The sequence below is a fragment of the Glycine soja genome, chromosome 17 (genome assembly GCF_004193775.1).
Source record: "Glycine soja cultivar W05 chromosome 17, ASM419377v2, whole genome shotgun sequence".
Taxonomy (NCBI): Eukaryota; Viridiplantae; Streptophyta; class Magnoliopsida; order Fabales; family Fabaceae; genus Glycine; species Glycine soja.
In genome coordinates this window covers 12694134-12712694 of record NC_041018.1, presented here as the reverse complement: position 1 = coordinate 12712694, position 18561 = coordinate 12694134, and the positions used below count along the sequence as shown (strand labels likewise).

The 18561-nt window shown below is 29.9% G+C and overlaps 3 protein-coding genes across 4 annotated transcripts; 2 read left to right on the top strand and 1 right to left on the bottom strand.

The window, feature by feature from the left end:
- Positions 1–5343: 5343 nt before the first annotated feature.
- Positions 5344–6920, bottom strand: LOC114392355 (protein ENHANCED PSEUDOMONAS SUSCEPTIBILTY 1-like). Its single transcript, XM_028353464.1, has one exon. The coding sequence runs from the start codon at positions 6829–6831 to the stop codon at positions 5500–5502; it is 1332 nt and encodes a 443-aa protein (XP_028209265.1). The 5' UTR covers positions 6832–6920; the 3' UTR covers positions 5344–5499.
- Positions 6921–12499: 5579 nt separating this feature from the next.
- LOC114393056 (vacuolar protein sorting-associated protein 55 homolog) lies at positions 12500–14697 on the top strand. 2 transcript variants are annotated; one of them, XM_028354315.1, is made up of 5 exons: positions 12500–12637; positions 13386–13492; positions 13925–13964; positions 14104–14188; positions 14286–14697. In XM_028354315.1, exons 2-5 carry the CDS (start codon positions 13394–13396, stop codon positions 14476–14478), a joined length of 417 nt encoding a protein of 138 aa, XP_028210116.1. In that variant the 5' UTR covers positions 12500–12637; positions 13386–13393; the 3' UTR covers positions 14479–14697. The 2 variants fall into 2 exon arrangements, with proteins under 2 accessions (XP_028210116.1, XP_028210115.1); XM_028354314.1 differs by lacking the exon at positions 12500–12637 and having other exon boundaries at positions 12650–13492.
- Positions 14698–15687: 990 nt separating this feature from the next.
- On the top strand, positions 15688–17948 carry LOC114392303 (probable purine permease 11). Its single transcript, XM_028353380.1, has 2 exons — positions 15688–15882; positions 16547–17948. The coding sequence occupies exons 1-2, from the start codon at positions 15846–15848 to the stop codon at positions 17680–17682; spliced, it is 1173 nt and encodes a 390-aa protein (XP_028209181.1). The 5' UTR covers positions 15688–15845; the 3' UTR covers positions 17683–17948.
- The last annotated feature ends 613 nt before the right edge of the window (positions 17949–18561 follow it).

The following is an 18561-nucleotide window of genomic DNA, read 5'->3' as shown; positions in this document are numbered from 1 at the left end:
ATTTTTTTTAATCAGTGCACCCCTCATTTTAATAAATTTACACGTATTTTTTTAAAAAAAAAATTATATTTTGCACCTCTTAATTTTATGTGTTTGAATTTTTGACTTATTCTCGCATGAAAGTAAACAAAATTAAGGATCAATTTCAAGAAAACAAATTCAAATAAACTCCACAACGTGATTAGGAGAAATAAAAAAAATTATGTGAGAGTTGATTGATAGGAAGAAAAGGGTGTGCGTGCACAGGGAAGGGAGACTGTATGTGGCTTCAAAGAATGCAGAACCAGACGTCGGAAAGAGAAAAGAAGATTTTGGAAATTTATATTTTAAAAAATAAATAATAAATAAACTAAAATTATATGATTACCCTTTAATTTATGTTAGTCTAAATAAAAGTGAAATGATTTTTTTCCAATAGAAAAGGTGTAAGTACGGTGCTAAGATATACCTTTTAATTTTTTAGTGAGACTATTTTAGTAAATCCCATATATATAAATCAGAAGAAAAAAATTATTAAATAAAAAGTAAAATTTATAAAAAATGATTATTTTTTATAAATTTTAACTAATAATAAAAATAATTTTGAGGAAAAGTGTGAGAGAATATTGTTAGAACTTTTCTGTGTATATTATGATATTTCATTTTTTGGAAAAAATTGTTAAATAAATTCTTTATTCCTTTTATTGGCTTCAAACTACTGAATATTAATAAAATATTTACATAGTTGTAATTATGTGTTAATTAACTAATTATAAGAAATCACCTTAATAAAAACATTTTGTAATAAGAATTTTGATTTTTTCACTTAGAAAGTTAGGGAATGAAAATGAGAATGACAGTGCATATTTAAATTAAAATTTACAAATTTAAGTTTGAGTGAAAGTTAAGTTTACATGAGTATCTCAAATCTTATTTTTATGAATTTCAAGACAAAAATTTACTTTTAAATATATTTTCGAGGGTGACCAAACATCACCCAAACTCATTTTACTCTCAAATGCACTTTTGGAACTCGTCCACCGGAAATTCAAACACACCCATATCTCAATGTGATGGGTCTGAGAAATGGTTAAGCAAGACAAAATGGCCAATGCCATTGTTAGCACATTGTATTCTCTACGAATAGAGAACCTTATAGTATAATTAGTTTCAGTTTTACATTCTTTTCATGCGTTAGAAATGCAAAAGAAAGAAGAAACAACTTGATTTTAGTTTTAAAGATAAAGAAAGAAAAGCGGGAGAGAAAGGAATCAATATGAATCAGAATTAACAAGTACATCATTCTATTGAATCTAATTGCCACTGAAGTTAGAAATACTAACACTGAAGTTAGAACCACTGACTAAACAATAAAATCTGAAACTAACTAATCCACTAACACGAGAATAACATATTCTTATATTAAAAACTCTGACTTGGCAGCCTCTAAGAATAACATCCTCAGAAACATGGCTGAATATAAAGCTTGAGATGAGTTTCATGAAAGTGATATATATCTCGTTCTCAATATAGAATTGACATTGTTGATCCAATTGCCACTCCTCTTCCTAGTGGCATCAAACTCTCTAAACTTGTTTAGATTACATTGAAGATACTAGCTAGTGTTTACATTTCTAGTGTTAACAAAGTGTTTCACTTCATGGTCACCTCCGACTTGTCATTGCATGTTGTCAAAAGAATACTTCATTATTTAAAGAAAAAAATATTATAAACTTCTTTCAACTCCTAAGATTAAGTTCATTTGCTAACATGAAGTTGGAAGGTGGTCCCAAAACAGAACAAGAACATGTATGATAAGAGTAGAATAAGTTTTAATCATATCCAATTTGGTGTGCGATAAATGTATGTTATAATATAAATTGTGTTCAAATAATAAAATTATTGTTTCGTTAAAATTATATATAATTTTATAAAAAAATAAATTTTAATTTATTTTGTAGAAATTATGAAAATTATAAAAAATATTTTAAAATAAATTATACAAAATATTGTTTTATTTATGCAATAAAGTTTAAATAATTTAATTTATAATATAATTTTTTATGAGTCAAAGTTATATATATATATATATATATATATATATATATATATATATATAAAATACAAATTGATATATTAATGCATATTATATATAACATATTAGTTTATTATATATAAATCTTATAATTTTTAAATAATAATATCATATATATTTTATTAATGACACTACTAGAAAAAGATGTTTTTACGATGCACATTCCACATCGGTCCTTTGAAACCATCTTAGAAGAATATGCACTGATATTTTTGTAATTATGATGTGTGTCAACTGAGTGTAGCAAAATCCGTCTTCAAATGCATCATACAAGAACAGTTTTTAAAAGGACCGTCGCTCCACAACATTTTTTGACACAGCGTCATCGTATGCGCTGTCAATTAAATGAGGTTGGTGGTTGAAGTCACTCACAGATGACCTTCATGCCTGAAGTAAGGGAGCTTACGTATTTTTCCTCACTCAACTGACGTCCTACGTCACTCACCGGCCGTGGAACATGGTGTGTCGTCGTCGTCGTGTAAAACCAGTTGCGTTGAAGGCTATGTTTGTTTTCAGGCTCACATTTTTGCTTCTAACTTTCTTGGTTTTATGGGGTTGTATGGGGAACAAATTGCTGGGTCTGAATACATCATTAGTGGGCCTTGTTGAATGTTTAGATAATTTGTATTTTGATCTATTTCCTTGTATTTGTGGAGTAACTTTTGGGAAACATTCATTTGGTTTTAGTAGTGGCTTGTTCACCTACCTGTTCCTTAGCCATGTTCGTTTATAACTAATTGCTAGAAAATGTGCTGCATTTTCGTCCCTATGGTGTTTAAGTTCAGTTTTATACAAAATGAATAATGGTGATGCTTTCTGTTGAGTGTAACACAAGTAATACAAAGCAACATGATTGTGAAATTATACTTACTATGTCACAATTTTAATTCATAGTAAGGTTAAACTACATTACTCAATTTAACAATAAAACATTCTATTTGAATTGGGATTATAAACTTTAATCTATGAATGAGAATATGAAAACTTGGTGTATAAAATGCTAGAAAATTTCAGCAATAAATCAGGCACTATATACTTATTGTTTTGTCTTATGTTATCGAACATTATGTTGCATATCCATTTTATTTATATAACTTCTTTTGTGGTTTTCGTTAGTGTTGGCAGTGAGAACTTTCACCACAACAACAGTTGTGTCGTACAAATTGCACTTATATACTACTACTCTGCTCTCCAATTTTTAGATCTTCAGAGAAAGATTTAAGTACCTAAGACTATTTTCTTTTATGCCTCTTCTCTTTTAGCATATTCTTCCAAATATTCAGATTCTTGTGATGCATGTTGATATTTCTGTCTTTCTAGTTTTGCTCATTCTTTTTCCTTCGCCTCTTTATCAATAATCTATTTGACTTAAAATGGGTTCTTATGATGGTCTCTTGCTTAGGTTATTCAGTTGTTCAAAGTAATATAGGATGTTACTCCATTTTATAATGTCATCCTTTTGTAGTAGACAAGTTACCACTCTTACACAATTTTTTTTATTAGTATGAGATGGATATAACTCATCATAACAGTTTGTGATCTCCATATAAAGACAGATAGATAGATAGATATTACCCGTGCCACATTCACATTTGTATTCTTTGGTGGGAGTGTGCTTTCCTATCTGAGTGAGTATAACACTTTGAGCACACTTTGAGCACATTTCCACTTTTCTCATGGTGCTTTTTGAAGGGGGTGCTTCTTTGTCCCATTTAGGTCTCCCAAAGCCCTCAAGGGTGGTGGTGGACACACATAAACTTCCTTACTTCTTTCCCTTGCTCTTTGCTTCAGCTTCCAAGGAAGGTTGTGCCCTAGTCAATGGAGTGGAAGGTTTTGGTCCCTTTGGAAACCCTTGAGACAGATTTCACACAAGAATCTCCCATGGAATGGGTAGCTTAGGTAGCCGTGTTAATTATATGATTTAGGAGAAAACCAACATGCTAAATGAGATCTCTTTTTTGCAATAAAGTATAAGAGACATTTTAGGGTAGTTATGTTCTTATAACTAATATTTTATATCTAAAATTGCTCCATTACTACTGTAAATAAAAAACAAAACCTTTCTGTTTCATCTCTAACTGTGAATTGAATATTCAATGACTACAAAAATGGAATAAAAAACCAAGACTTCAAAGCAGTTGTGGATCCAAGACCCTAGGTTAGTGGAGATAAATTATAAAAAATAAAATTAGTGGATTCAGTTGTATAAATTAGATGAAATAAAATACAAAAATATAAAATTTTATTTACAAATTTGATGAATTTTAAAAAATGAGGGGTGCAAGTGCACCCCCTCAAAGCAACTTAGGTTCGCGCCAATACTGATTCAAAAATTATTCCAAATTAAAAGTAAGAAACAAAGGTTCTACATATTCAAACAAACAAACTATGTGTGTAAGTGGAATGAAAAAAGAAATCTCAAAGTAATTGGTAGAGTTTAATAACTATTATTATCTTCAATTTGAAATTCTTATTAATTACTTTAAACCGAATAAATCTTAATAATTAAAAAAATTAAGTCATAATTTATTGATTGATTCAAAAACTTCACCCACCCTGTTACAAATGTGACAAATTAAATACATTTTCTTACGAAGACTTAATAGGTTAAAAAGATGTGATACGCTAAACTAAGCTTAGAGAGTAAAAATCTCGAAAAATTAAATTGGAAATATGAAGATAAATTTCTGCTCTCATGTTATCTCAGTTTGAAGTTATATTTATAATTTTACTTACACTCATGTCTTTGTTTTGTTATTATAATAGAATCCTAACATTAACTAATATGTTAATGCTGATCGAAAGGAGAACCATGATACAAAGCTGCCACAATTCTTCAAATGGATTCCTTTAAGTAATTGGTCCTGTTAATTATTCTCAGGCCTGTTAGTGATATTGCTATTTCAAATCATTCTAAGTTAAATGATATATTGTCTATAGTTTTCTTTTTTGCTATGACATAAGAAATCTTGACTCTAATATATATATATATATATATATATATATATATATATATATATATATATATATATATATATATATATATTTTCTGTATTTTACAATAGGTAAAAGGTAGGATGATACTATTCTACATAGATTTTTAGTAAAAACAGTTATAAATACTTACGGTATCTATGGAATGCAAGCATTTTACCATTTAAAACCATATCATTCTATGACGGCTGGTACCTGTTATTAGTATGACCTGTTATTATTAGTATAATTTATGTTTGTGTAAAATTATTTCATAATTTATATATAAGTATTTATTTATTATAAATTATAAATTTTAGTTATATAAAATAAACATTCATTAAAATACTAGTCAACATCACATGATCTTTGCCTAAGACATACATAATTATTCGTTACTCAATACTATAATATCATGAATCTGAAATCAACTATAGATAAACCAAACCATGCTAGTTGGAAATGGCATCCATGAGCTCAGAGTCATTTCCAATTGCCTCGAGAATCACATAAGGAAGGCACACTTCAATGTCCATAGAACCTTCTTCAGCGCCACCAAACAGAGTAATTTTTCCGCTACTTTTATTTGCGCCGCCACTTCTTACGGTCAGGGGCTTTCCCCACCCAAAATCATTGCCGTAAACGTTGAACCTTGGAGAACCGCTAGTGGCCAATGAGTTACTATTAGCGAGGCGACCTATCGCAAAAAGCCTTGGGGTTCTCACCCAAGACTCGTAGTAGCTCCTCACCTTCTCATGAGAGTGCGAAGAAATCACCTTGTTTATCTCCGAAGCACCCATTCCGAATCCACCCTCCTGTAATAGTTCTTCTGCTTTCATGGTAGCACGACCAACCAGTGCTGCGTTTCCGAAATAATCATTTGCGAGTGGTGGAATAAGCCTTGGTCTAGCTCCAATCAGAAGAACAAAATGAACCTCTTCTTGTGGCCCCATATGTTTGCAACGACTCACAGCGCGCCAAAGGAGAGTTAAAACCGCCTGCAGAGAAGATATTTTGTCCGTGTTGGCCTCTGCGTTGGCTTTTGATTTCAGTTCCGAGATTTTTCGCTTGGTGAAATGGAAGACCCTCTCAGAGAGAGTTTTTGGTTCAAGGTTTTGTGAGTGTTCTCCTTCTTCTTTTTCTTCCACCTTTGTGAACGGAAACCGTATGGCGCGGTCAATGCCAACGGGAAAGAAACGTTCGAAAAAAGGGATTTTTGATATTTTAGGGATACCGCGTGAGATTTCAGCCCAGGAATTCACGAAATGCCAAAATGACTTGCCGTCTGCAACCACGTGGTTGATTGTGAAGGCGATGAAGACGCCGTCAAGTAGCTCCGTCACTTGCACTGCCAACACTGGCTGTGACGTGCCTTCGTGGTTTTTAACTCCGTTGAGCGGAAAGAAGGAGCAAACAATGGGAGGAACGTATTTGGGTTGAAGAATATCAACGACAGTGGTGTTGTCTGCAACGGCGTGGACAAAGAGTGCTCCTGCGTTGTTGCATACGATGTGGGACGAGACAGTGTTGTCGTGGTGTTGGAGAATGACAAGACGACCTGCGAGGGGTGGAAAGAAGGCGAGAGTGGATGAAAGGGAGTGTTGGAGGTGCTCGATTTGGTTTTTTGTGTGTTTGTTGCGAAAAAGAAGGCCTTCCTGAATGGTTTCAATTGGGAGGAACTGAAGATCCCAGGGAGTTAAATCGATTTTCTGAACTGAGTCATGGTTATTGTGACTCGGTGGTGCCTTGATTGTAGTGGTGGATATGACTTGGACGGCTTCCATGGTGTTTATGTTAGCTTGAAGATTGGGCAGTTCTGCGTTTGTTTGTTGCTGCTCTCACAGCTGAGGAAAGGGAAAGTAACATAAATATCTTGAATGAGAATGAGAATTCTTTAAAGGGTTATTAACTAAAGAAAATTTTTTAAAAAAATTTATGTGAAAAAACTATAATTATGAAAAAAGATTTTAAAAAATAAAATTTGTATCTTATGAAAAATTATTTTATATTAATAAAAAATAATATTTATTTGATATATAATAACATCATAATTAAATAAAAAAGTATCAATTTTTTAAAGTTTTTTAAAAATTTTATTATTAAAATAAAATTATATATGAATTTTTTATAACAGATATCATAAAGATATTATAAGAATAAATAAAAAATACTTAAAGAAATTCCCTTAAAATATTATGGGCCAGAACTGGTTTAGTTTTGTATTTCTTTTTAATTTTTTAATAAAAAAAGTACATGTTATTTATATTTTTTTTCTCATCTCGTGGATCACGAGTAAATTCTAGCAAGGGTTGGGGTTCGGGTCCTTCTGGATCCTCAGCAGCATGAGATTTCTTGCAATTCACGCTTGCAGTAGAGAGAGGTAACAAAAGAGTAATAGTTTTTTTTTAAAAAAAAAATCTAAACAGTATGAGTTCAAACATAAATTTAAAGAGTGCTTTTCTTCCTTTTATTACAATTTATCATATTAATGATTAATTTCTTCTTTTTTTTTTCTTTATATCTAATTGACTTCACTCTTGAGAATATTTACAATGTAAGAATTAAATATTTTAATTAGAATCTTACTGTAAGGTAGTAAAATTTAAGAATATTTAATAATTTTTATTTTATTACTAAAATATTATCTATTAATACTAAAGATGTTCTTATGTCTTTAAGAAAAAAATAATAATCATATTCTTATGTGTCTTATATTTTTAGATCAATGAGACCAAAAACCTATGTCAACCTAGGAGATATTCATGAACACAAATCTAACGCATTACTCTTACATACAATTAATAAAAAAAAATTGATAAGTAATAAAAAATACTTATCATTTATTAGAATCAATATGATTTTTTAACAAAACAAATTATATAACCTGCTTCCTTAGATAACAATTTGATTCCATTAAGATATATTAAATATTTACATAATAGAAAATTTTCAATTTTTTTTGTTATCTTTTGTTTATAACTAACTAAATGATTTTTTTATAAATATATTTTATATTTATTATTATTATTATTATGTGTTTTTGAATATATATATATATATATATATATATATAAAAGTAAAACCAAAACAGTCCGACCTATCTATTTCTACTCATTTCTCTTATGCAATTTTTTGTTTAATTTTTTATTTCTTAAATATATTATTTAAATTATCTTATATGCAATATATCAAATAGATTATTATGTATGTATTTTAAAATCGATTTATACATACATTTAAAAATACATATAAATATTTTAGAAAAACATATAAAATGATTATTCTAGGTTTTTTTCAGTGCGTTCCAGGCTTATTTTTAATAATATCAATTTTTCAAAAGTTTGCTTACTTAAAAAATCAAGTTTAAAATCAGAATTGTTTTAAATTTTAATAATAATAATAATAATATATTTATAAGATTTTTCATTTAGTTAGTTATTTGATTTCACATAAAAAAATAACAAGAGAAATTGAATTTTTTATTATATAAATATTTAATATATCTTCGTATTATCAAATTGTTATTCAAAAAATAAACTATATTATTTTTTATTAAAAGAAATTAGATTGATACTGATAAATAATAAATATTTTTTTCTTTATATTTTATTATTTTTTATTAATTGTATATAAAAATAATGGATTAAGTTTGTGTAGGATAATTTATCAACTGATAGTTTATCAACATAGAACCCGTGTCAGAAAGGGAAGCCCTATTTATTATAGAAATTATTAGAACCTTAGAAGTTTGGTTGCAATGATTCACACAACAAGATGATGAAAATTATATGTAAGAGGGATAACATTTGTTGATAAGGTTGAGTCTTTAGAAAAGATCAGACCCAATAATAATGTAACCAGAATGACAAATGACAAGGTCTGTCAATAATGCGTCAGGTGCGGGCGGGCTCCACGAAATAAGATGAATTAGTAATTTGTTGGCAACATTCACATTCACCTGTACACATCTGAGTCACCACTAACAGCATGTTTAATTGAACATTCTAAATTGATATTTAAGATATTTTTTATAATATTAAATAGGATTCAAGATCTTTTAAAATTTATTTAATTTTTTATTTTAATGATAGATTTTATTTTAGAATTTTAGAATTTTTTTTATAAATTTCACATGAACTTTATTTTTAAATATTTTATTTAATTATTCGGTAAATTAAATATATTTAATTTTAATGAAACATAAAAGAAAAAGATATTAAATATTAAGAAATAGAAAAATGAACATAAATTTATTTTCTATTTATGATTAAATTTTAAAGAAATAAAAAATACATAAATTAGATAATAAAAAAATTGTAAAACAATAATATCAAAGAAGAGTTAAATTTGATTATTGTTGTAATTGTAACGTTTCCAAATATGCTCTATCACCTTGGAGTTGGTATGAATTCTTCTGTAATGACTAAAAAAAAAATCAAGATCTAAGACCCTAAGTTAGGGGGACAAAATATAAAAAATAAAATCAATGGGTTCAATTGTATAAATTAGATGAAATAAAATATAAAAATATAAAATTTTATTTACAAATTTGATGAATTTTAAAAAATGAGGTACACCCCTCAAAGCAACTTAGGTCTGGCACTGATTTAAGAATGATTCCAAATTGAAGGTAAAATAAGAACAAAGTTTTACATATTCAAACAAAAAAAACTATGTGTGTAGGTGAGACAAAAAAAAATCTCAAAGTCATTCATAGAGTTCAATAACTATTATTATCTTCAATTTAAAATTCTTATTAATTACTTTAAACCGAATAAATCTTAATAATTGAAAAATTAAGTCAGAATTTATTGGTTGATTCAAAAAACTTCACACACTATTAGAGACAAATTAAAGACAAATGTATTGTCCTTGGACCATGATCATTACATGTTACATCGATATATCTTCTTACGATATATCTTCTTACAAAAATCTTTACCCACGGGTGAGTGTAAATCTCTTAAAAAAGACATGATACACTAAACTAAACTAAGCTTAGAGACTAAAGATCGAAGAAAAAATTAAATTGAAGATACGAAGATATGTCTGATATTGCTATTCCAAATCATTCTAAGTTAAATGATATATTGTTTGTAGTCTCCTTTTTTGCTATAACATAAGAAACCTTGATTCTAATATATATATATATATATATATATATATATATATATATATATATATATATATATATATATATATATATATTCTGCATTTTACAATGGCGCTTAAGTAAAAACTGTTATAAATACTTACATGGTATGGTATCTATGGGATGCAAGCATTCTACAATTTAAAATAAAATCCATAGTAGAATAATATCATTCAACTACAGCCGTACTTGTTATTAGTATATTTATGTTTGTGTAAAATTATTTCATAATTTATACATAAGTATTTATTTATTATAAATTATAAATTTTAGTTATATAAAATAAACATTCACTAAAATACTAGTAATTGATAAATGTACAACTTACTTAGATTTATAGAACAACATCACATGATATTTGCTTTAAGCTCATAGTAAATTTGTGAAAAAGCTGACCAATAATAATGAATTCATGTGATTGGTGTTTCTATAGTTGTTATTACCCTATTGCATGAATTATCATAATTATTGTTTACAAAGGGTAAATAAATGAGAAGGAAAATTCTACCCAGAAAAAAAAAAAAAGAGTGAAAGATAAGAATACACAGTCCACAAAAAGGGTTATGCCAGCTAGTTCAACTAACTATTTAACATCAAGATACTTTTTGTTGAATCTGCGTGCTAAACATGATAGTTGCCCGTTTAATTCATTAATAAAGAAAAATAATAGTACAGCACCAAAAAAAAAATATTAGTAACATATTTTTTTATTTATTAATATGTATTTAAACAAAAAAATTATGAGAGACTTTTTTTTATATTATACCGTATAAGCCCAAAAGAAGATTACATGTAGCGAAATAAAGATACGGGGTAATGATTCCCGCTGCATCAAATTTTAGCAAATAACTTACAAACGTAGGTAGATGCTCAAAACTCATGAATTCCAACTCTTTCACAGACAAAATTAGCTAAGACATCAGCATATCTATTGCCATCTCTAGTATGAACAATCATACGTACATTAACTCTTTCAATTAAAGAACGAATTGCCAGGATCAATCTAAGATCTGTAGCACAACGAGCTCTAGAATTAGTGAGAAACTAGAATTAGTGATGAATTTCACAATAACTTGCGAATCAAATTGAATAATTAATGAATACCAACTCTTCTTTTTGACCAGCTTCATATATCTCCTCAAAAATCCCCATAATGCGAGACTCATTTTTTTTATTTAAAAACTTGTATATACAATTTTATGAGTATACAAAACAAATAACATGTTTAAAAGAATGTTAATTACTACTAGCAGTCTAAGAAAAGTTGAGAATCTCTATAATGTCATGTTAGAAAGATTCCACCACCAGTAAAAATATTTAGAAAAACGAATAATCTTAAAATATGAAGTAAAGATTAATCTCACATTAACTGTGTAAAGAAATTTCAATGAAATAAAAAAGAGATAAAATAAAATAACAAGATAAAAGTAAAAGTTATAAAATATAACTACTTATTAAAACATATAGTATTTATTTATATTTTTATGTAATCTATTTATCTAGTATATTATACAAAATGTCTTTTTAGAGAATATAAAAGGTTTTATAAAGATGGAATAATGTGACGTCACAATACCATATTCATTCTCATCAAATAAATGAAACTAATTCACTCTTAATTAGTTAATTCAAGATTTAAAATAATTCAGAATTCATAATAATAAATTATTATTATTACATTTTCGGAAATAAAAGCAATCAATCATATTTTTATTTTTTATTCACAATAATAAATAATAAATGTAATATAATAAATCATCTAATTTTAATTGCTAACAAATTATAATCTGATGAAATCAATTATCTATTTTTTAATTCATATAAACAAATTATTAATTAAAATTCAATCAATTACTTTTTTTCTTATTCAAATTAACTGATTAATCAATTTCATAATAATTATTTAATTACACAAATTAATGGTCATCAAAGTAATAATAATTTTCCAATGAAATGCAATTACATTTATAATATTTTCAACATATCAATTTTATTAACACATTGTAATTGCCATATAAAATTTGAATCAATTCAAAATTAAATTGATTGAATTAAAGAAGGCTTCCAATAATTGGCATAAAGTCTTAATATAAACCTTGTATCATTCCCGGAAATATAAAGGTAGGAATATTCCCATGTTTGGTGATAGGACGTTATCAGAAAATACTATCCCAGAAAAGTTTTTATTCCCAGAAAATAGTACCCAAAAAAATTAATTAAAAATGAAGATGCAATTTTGTCAACACACTTTGACGAAGCTTTTACGGTTGGCCTTGGCCACTGTCTATCCGAACCTGACTAGTAGATGCACGCTGATGGAGTAGTTGTAACTTGTTATTAGTTATAGTATAAATAAAAGTAGCTCAACCGTTTCAATACCTTAGTGCAACAAAATATAAAATTAAATCTATAGGTTGTTGATTTGATTTAGATATCAGGTATCAATTTCTCATGTTCTCTCATTGTTGAATCTACAAAGAACATAGCTTCCAACATTCTGCTGTCTGTTATTAAGTTACCATATTTTGGTTTTCAAGCACATACACATGTTCAATTTTGTTGCTCTTCATTTGGTGCCTTTTTCTATATAATTTTCTTCCTCAGTACTTGTACTATATTGGATTCTTTAGACGTAGTTGCATATTGGAATTAGGGAAGATTATAGATGGATAGACTACAGAGACAAACAAATAGAGATAAATTATAGATAGATAATCTTCAATGAAATGTTATTTTCAAAAAAATTGGGAATTTGGATAAAATCATACATCTTTCACTTGTGCTAGCTCACAAAAACTACGGCTTTTGCTCTCTATTTGACATCATTACTTTGTCGTGTCTGTCAAACATGGAGTCTTTAAGCTACTACATTTTCTTTATGTTTGCTTCTACGTACAGGTCGGGTGTAATACATATTTGAGTTGAGATGTATGATGTAACACACTTTCAATTCAATAATAGATAACTGATGTTTTGTGTGTTTGTGGTTGTTTTCATCTTCGATCTTTGTTGTGCATGTGTGTTCCCCCTCTCCCCCCCCCCCCCCCCCCCAACAAATGGTATCACTTATATATAACTGATGTGTCTTGCATTAATGTAGTTGTTAGAAATTAGAATTGCTTCTTCATTTAGCATTTTCTTCTAATCTAATGCTCTCATGGCAAAAAAAATTCGCTGCTTATTTAGAATTGGAGATGGCAGAGTTACCAGGATATTTTCGTTACTGCTTGAACACAGGGAAACTTGTCCTTTTGGGAATTTTGGTCTCTGGAGGAGTTGTTTTGCAAATTTTGGTCAGTATTTTTTCCCCTCCTTGGTGGTGCTATGTATATTTAAATGTGATGTGACAAGAGAAACTTGCATGGGTTGGCACAACGGAAGCAACTGGGGACATGACGTGTTTATTAGGATCTAGAGAGGAGAAATTATTGTATGTGCCGAATCATTATGATCCTTATTAATTTCCAAGTGACACCTAGTTGAGTTTTATTAAGTCTTTTTTATAAATTAAAAAATTCAACTACTTGTTACACTAGGAATCATTGAGACTATGGGCATGCAGTGATTTGAGGCTATGCAATAATTTCTCCCTAGAGAGGGTTCTCCCTGTCCATGGCATAGGTTGTGACTTGTGACCACCCCAATTCCTTTTTAATATATATAGTAAAATGTAACAATAGATGTAAAAAATGATTGTTTAATTGCTTATATTTGTTCTGTGGCAGGCATGTGCATTGTATAATAATTGGTGGCCAATGCTAACTGGTGAGATAAAGCATCGTTGAATTCGATTCTCCTGCATTCTGTTTAATTGTTCTTTTTCATTCATGGGATAATTAATTACGTGATGACAAGAAAATTTTCATGTATGTTAGCATTACATCTTTTTCTATTCTTCCTGCAGCAATAACATATGTGCTTCTTCCAATGCCTTTGCTCTTCTTGGTGGGATCTGGACGTTCTTCCTTATTTTCTGAATCAGATAGCAGGTAAGTTAGTGTCTGAATTCTCCTAGTCCAAGCTGGGAAATTGAATCATTCAATTGTATTTTTTTTTGTGGTGTGAATCTGATGAATGATGGAGCAGCTGGGTGAATGCAACCAAGTTCTTAACCGGGGCCTCTGCTGTTGGAAGCATTGCCATTCCAGCCATATTAAAGCATTCTGGTGTTATAGGTTGGGGAGCCTTTGCAATGGAACTCTCTTCCTTCTTTGTGTTTGTATTTGCAATATTGTGTTACATTCGGATTAATGATGAAGATGATTATAGTAGTCTTTGAGATGGGAGCATAAGCATAAGTGGGATTGGTTTGTCAGTGTAAAAATGTATATGTTACCTTTGCATGTGGGAGCCTCACCTTTATTTTTTTTGATATATCAAATTAATCCCTTTTTCCCCATTTGAAATTAAGAGGCACTATTAAATGGCGTTTAACATTGTAGAACTCTCAACTTTAGAGGATCATTTAATGTTGGTTGGTATTGAGGCATTTTCTGTTTGTGTTTGAGTTTAATCCTCTACAACAATTTGCATCCTTTCTCTCCGAGACTCTATTGAGTCTTCCTTTTTCACTCTTGGAGATGTTATTTACACTTGCCTTTTGATATTGGTGATAGCGAGATAGGAAGTTGGATTTTCTGATGTAGAGGACTCCAGAAGGTGGGGTTCTTGCTGTGATGAAATCTTATACATGGCACCAAATAAATAATGCTTTTCCCCCCTCAAGAATCAAAGAATCAGGATATCTCTAACTTAGTGTCAAAGACTTATAGCATGTTTGGAAATTAGGTGAAAAATTGCTTTTCAGATAAAAATACTTTTATCAAAGGATCATAACTCTTATTTTTATTATAGCGAAGAGCCTCTCGGCAATGGGATATGCTAGTTTATTCTGTTTTTATCCATTAGACCTGTATTAAAATGCGCATTTATATTACAACAATTTCAACGGCAAATTAAACCTGTACTAATCTTTTAGATATGAAAATTCATATAAAAAGTTGACTTGTACTAATAGATATTTTTCTTTTTCCGCATACAATAACTTAAGAATTTAACTTTTGATTACATGCTTAAACAACATGATTATTTCTTTTTTCAATCATACTACACCAAGTTCACCAAAAACAAAAAAATTACTGTTTAAAAGTTATTGAAGTAGGTTAGAAAAAAAAAATCATGCCTAAATGGTTTCTCCAAAATTGAAGACCCAGATAAATAATAGAGACAACTGATTGGTTACTCCCAATGAGAACACAAACTAACGAGTCTGACAACAAATTTACGTGGCAGCAACAAATTAAGACATGCCGCACGCAACAGAATAATGGTAAGAAAATGCTCAAAATTCCGTGTTGCTTATGAATTTCACAATAGTTACTACGTCAACACTTCCAAATTAGTGTGTATGAGCAACAGAAAAGTCCAATCTGATCAACTTAGTGAAGTCAAACTTTTATTTTGTCGGCGTTGAATAATTTACTTCTATGGATTGGTCTACAATTACATATATTGAAAACTGGAAAGTAGCGTTATTTATCTAATATCTATACTTCAATATTTGCGGCTCACTTTTGCTTTGCAAGCTCCTCTTCAAATCTTGATGTTATCCCCTTCATAGTTTTCATTACATTTTTGTTTTTTAAAATGGAGGTGGTTCAAGAGCAGCAGCTACAAAATACAGGTTAGTTTCTCAATCACACTCGCTTCTTAAAAACTCTCACTGATTCTTGAAACATAAACAGATACCAAAGGAAGATAATAATAATAATCACTGGTTCCTCAAATCCTCATCCTTTTATCTCATGCATAAGAATCACTATGTTCCTCTTGCTAGGATTTTATATTATGTTAGCTATTATTGCAAATAGGGTAGATGACGAACCTCACTGTGTTTGGCCAAGGCCAATCCACCTTAGAAAACTGTTGCTTGTAATTGGCTAATAATATGGTCATGTCAGATTTCAATATCTAGAAGATGAAACTTGGAAAAAGTTAGAGATTGATTGAACACCACATGTCTTGAGTTTTATCACAAAGAAAGAATTTAAGTAATGGCATAAAGAAAGATATAATGATTCAGTTAAGCTGAATTCAGCATGATGATAGAGGAACTTAGTATAAGATTAAGGAGGAACCTTGCTTCTCTAGCATGAATTCTGCATTAAGGAGGAACTTAATTGAGAAGCAAGTTCCTCCTTAATATTGTACTGAATAATAATCTCCTCAATTCAGCATTCAGCATTCAATTTGATATTTTGATTCAAAACAAGAATTTAGCTCTAATTATGTAAGATAGAAGTCATAGAAGTTCTCACTAATCTCAGTTTCTCGTGTGGTTTCCTCAGATGGAAGAAAATTGCACAACTCAGACAGAAACTCAAATGTCACACAGCAACTTCAACATCCAAGATTCAGAAAATACAAATGGTGGCTACGTGTGTCCCTCTACATAATCTTTCTTCTTGTAGGCCAATCTGCAGCCACTCTTTTGGGAAGATTATACTATGACAATGGTGGTAATAGCAAATGGATGGCAACATTTGTTCAATCAGCTGGATTCCCTGTACTTCTTCCACTCCTTTTTTACTTCCCAAGACAAACACATGCCAAGTTTAATAACAATCCCAGCAATAATGATTATTCCTACAAAACAAAACCAAAATTCTCCACCCTTGTTTTCCTCTATCTAGCTTTTGGCCTAATTCTCACAGGGGACAACTTGATGTATTCCTATGGACTTTTATATCTCCCTCTTTCCACCTATTCTCTACTATGTGCCACCCAATTAGGCTTCAACGCGGTGTTCTCTTTCTTCCTCAATTCCCAGAAATTCACAGCATTCATAATCAATTCTGTAGTCCTCCTTACCATATCAGCTTCTCTGCTTGCAATCAACTCCGATTCCGACGAGGACTCAACCGGTCTTTCCAGAGAAAAGCATGTAATTGGATTCTTCTGCACCATTGGTGCATCAGCTACATTCTCTTTGTACCTCTCTCTTGTGCAGCTTTCTTTTCAGAAAGTTATAAAGAGAGAAACCTTTTCTGCTGTGTTGGACATGCAATTTTACCCATCCTTCATTGCTACATGTGCTTGTGTAGTAGGGTTGTTTGCAAGTGGAGAGTGGAAAAGTTTGAACAATGAGATGAAGGGATATGATAAGGGAAGTGTGTCATATGTAATGACTCTACTTTGGATTGCTGTGACATGGCAAATATCCTCAATTGGTATGCTAGGGTTGATTTTTGAGGTGTCTTCATTGTTTTCAAATGTGATAGGTACCTTGGCATTGCCTATTGTTCCCATCCTTGCAATTGTATTCTTCCATGACAAGATCAATGGGGTGAAGTTTGTAGCCTTGTTGTTAGCAGTGTGGGGCTTTCTGTCTTATGTGTATCAACATTATCTTGATGACAAAAAAGCCAAGGCAGAGAAAAGTGATGGCCTTGGGGTTTCAAACAGTGAGGTAGAAATTTGCTGATGGGATGGATGGACCAAATTTTGATCAAATTATACTTTTATACCAATTTTTGTTATGTTTAAATTGTGTTGACAAGAGTAGGTTAATTATGGAGAAATTATTAAGTAGTTCAGAATAACTATGTGTTTATGGTTCTGACCAATTTTAACATTTAAGTTTTTCAATTTACAAACAAGCTAATTAATGACATAATTAAATATGATGTTGAAATTAGTTGAAATCATAGTATTCCCGTACCACCAAAAAGAGTGATATTGGTGTTGAAATTTTGTGCATTCTTGATATTCCAGAGCAACTTGATTTTATTTTTTTTTGTTCTGCCCTCTGTGGGATAAAGTGTAACATTCGAGGGTAATAGTAAATAGTGTTTGTCAAAGTTATGTGGATTATTCATCTATTGTATCATATAATTGAATATAGATATTTTTCACACTTAAAAATCAACTCTACCGGTTTCAAATTAATTTTGGTAATAGTAAACGTTGTTAGTCAAAGTTATAATATGATTTTGGTGTCGATAATTTATGTTTATTATAATTTTAGTTTATGCAAGTTTTTTGGTTATTTTTAGTTTACATAAGTTTATGTATTTTTAATTTTTGTTCATATTTCTTTGGTTCATCTTTAGTTCAAATAAATTTATGTCTTTTTCAAGAGATTTAATTTTTGTGCATGCAATCTTTATCTTTTGGGGGGTTGTGCTTTGGAGGTAGTATTGTGCAGCTTGGAGGGTGTTCTTCTTGGTTTTGTGTTGATTCCAATCAGGGACGTGTAAAAACAGGGGAATGGGTATTTCTCGATTTTGTGTTGGCGGATTTTTATCTTTTAGTTTGGGAACTGTATATTTGCTTAAGTAACTGTACGTATGTATCTAAGACT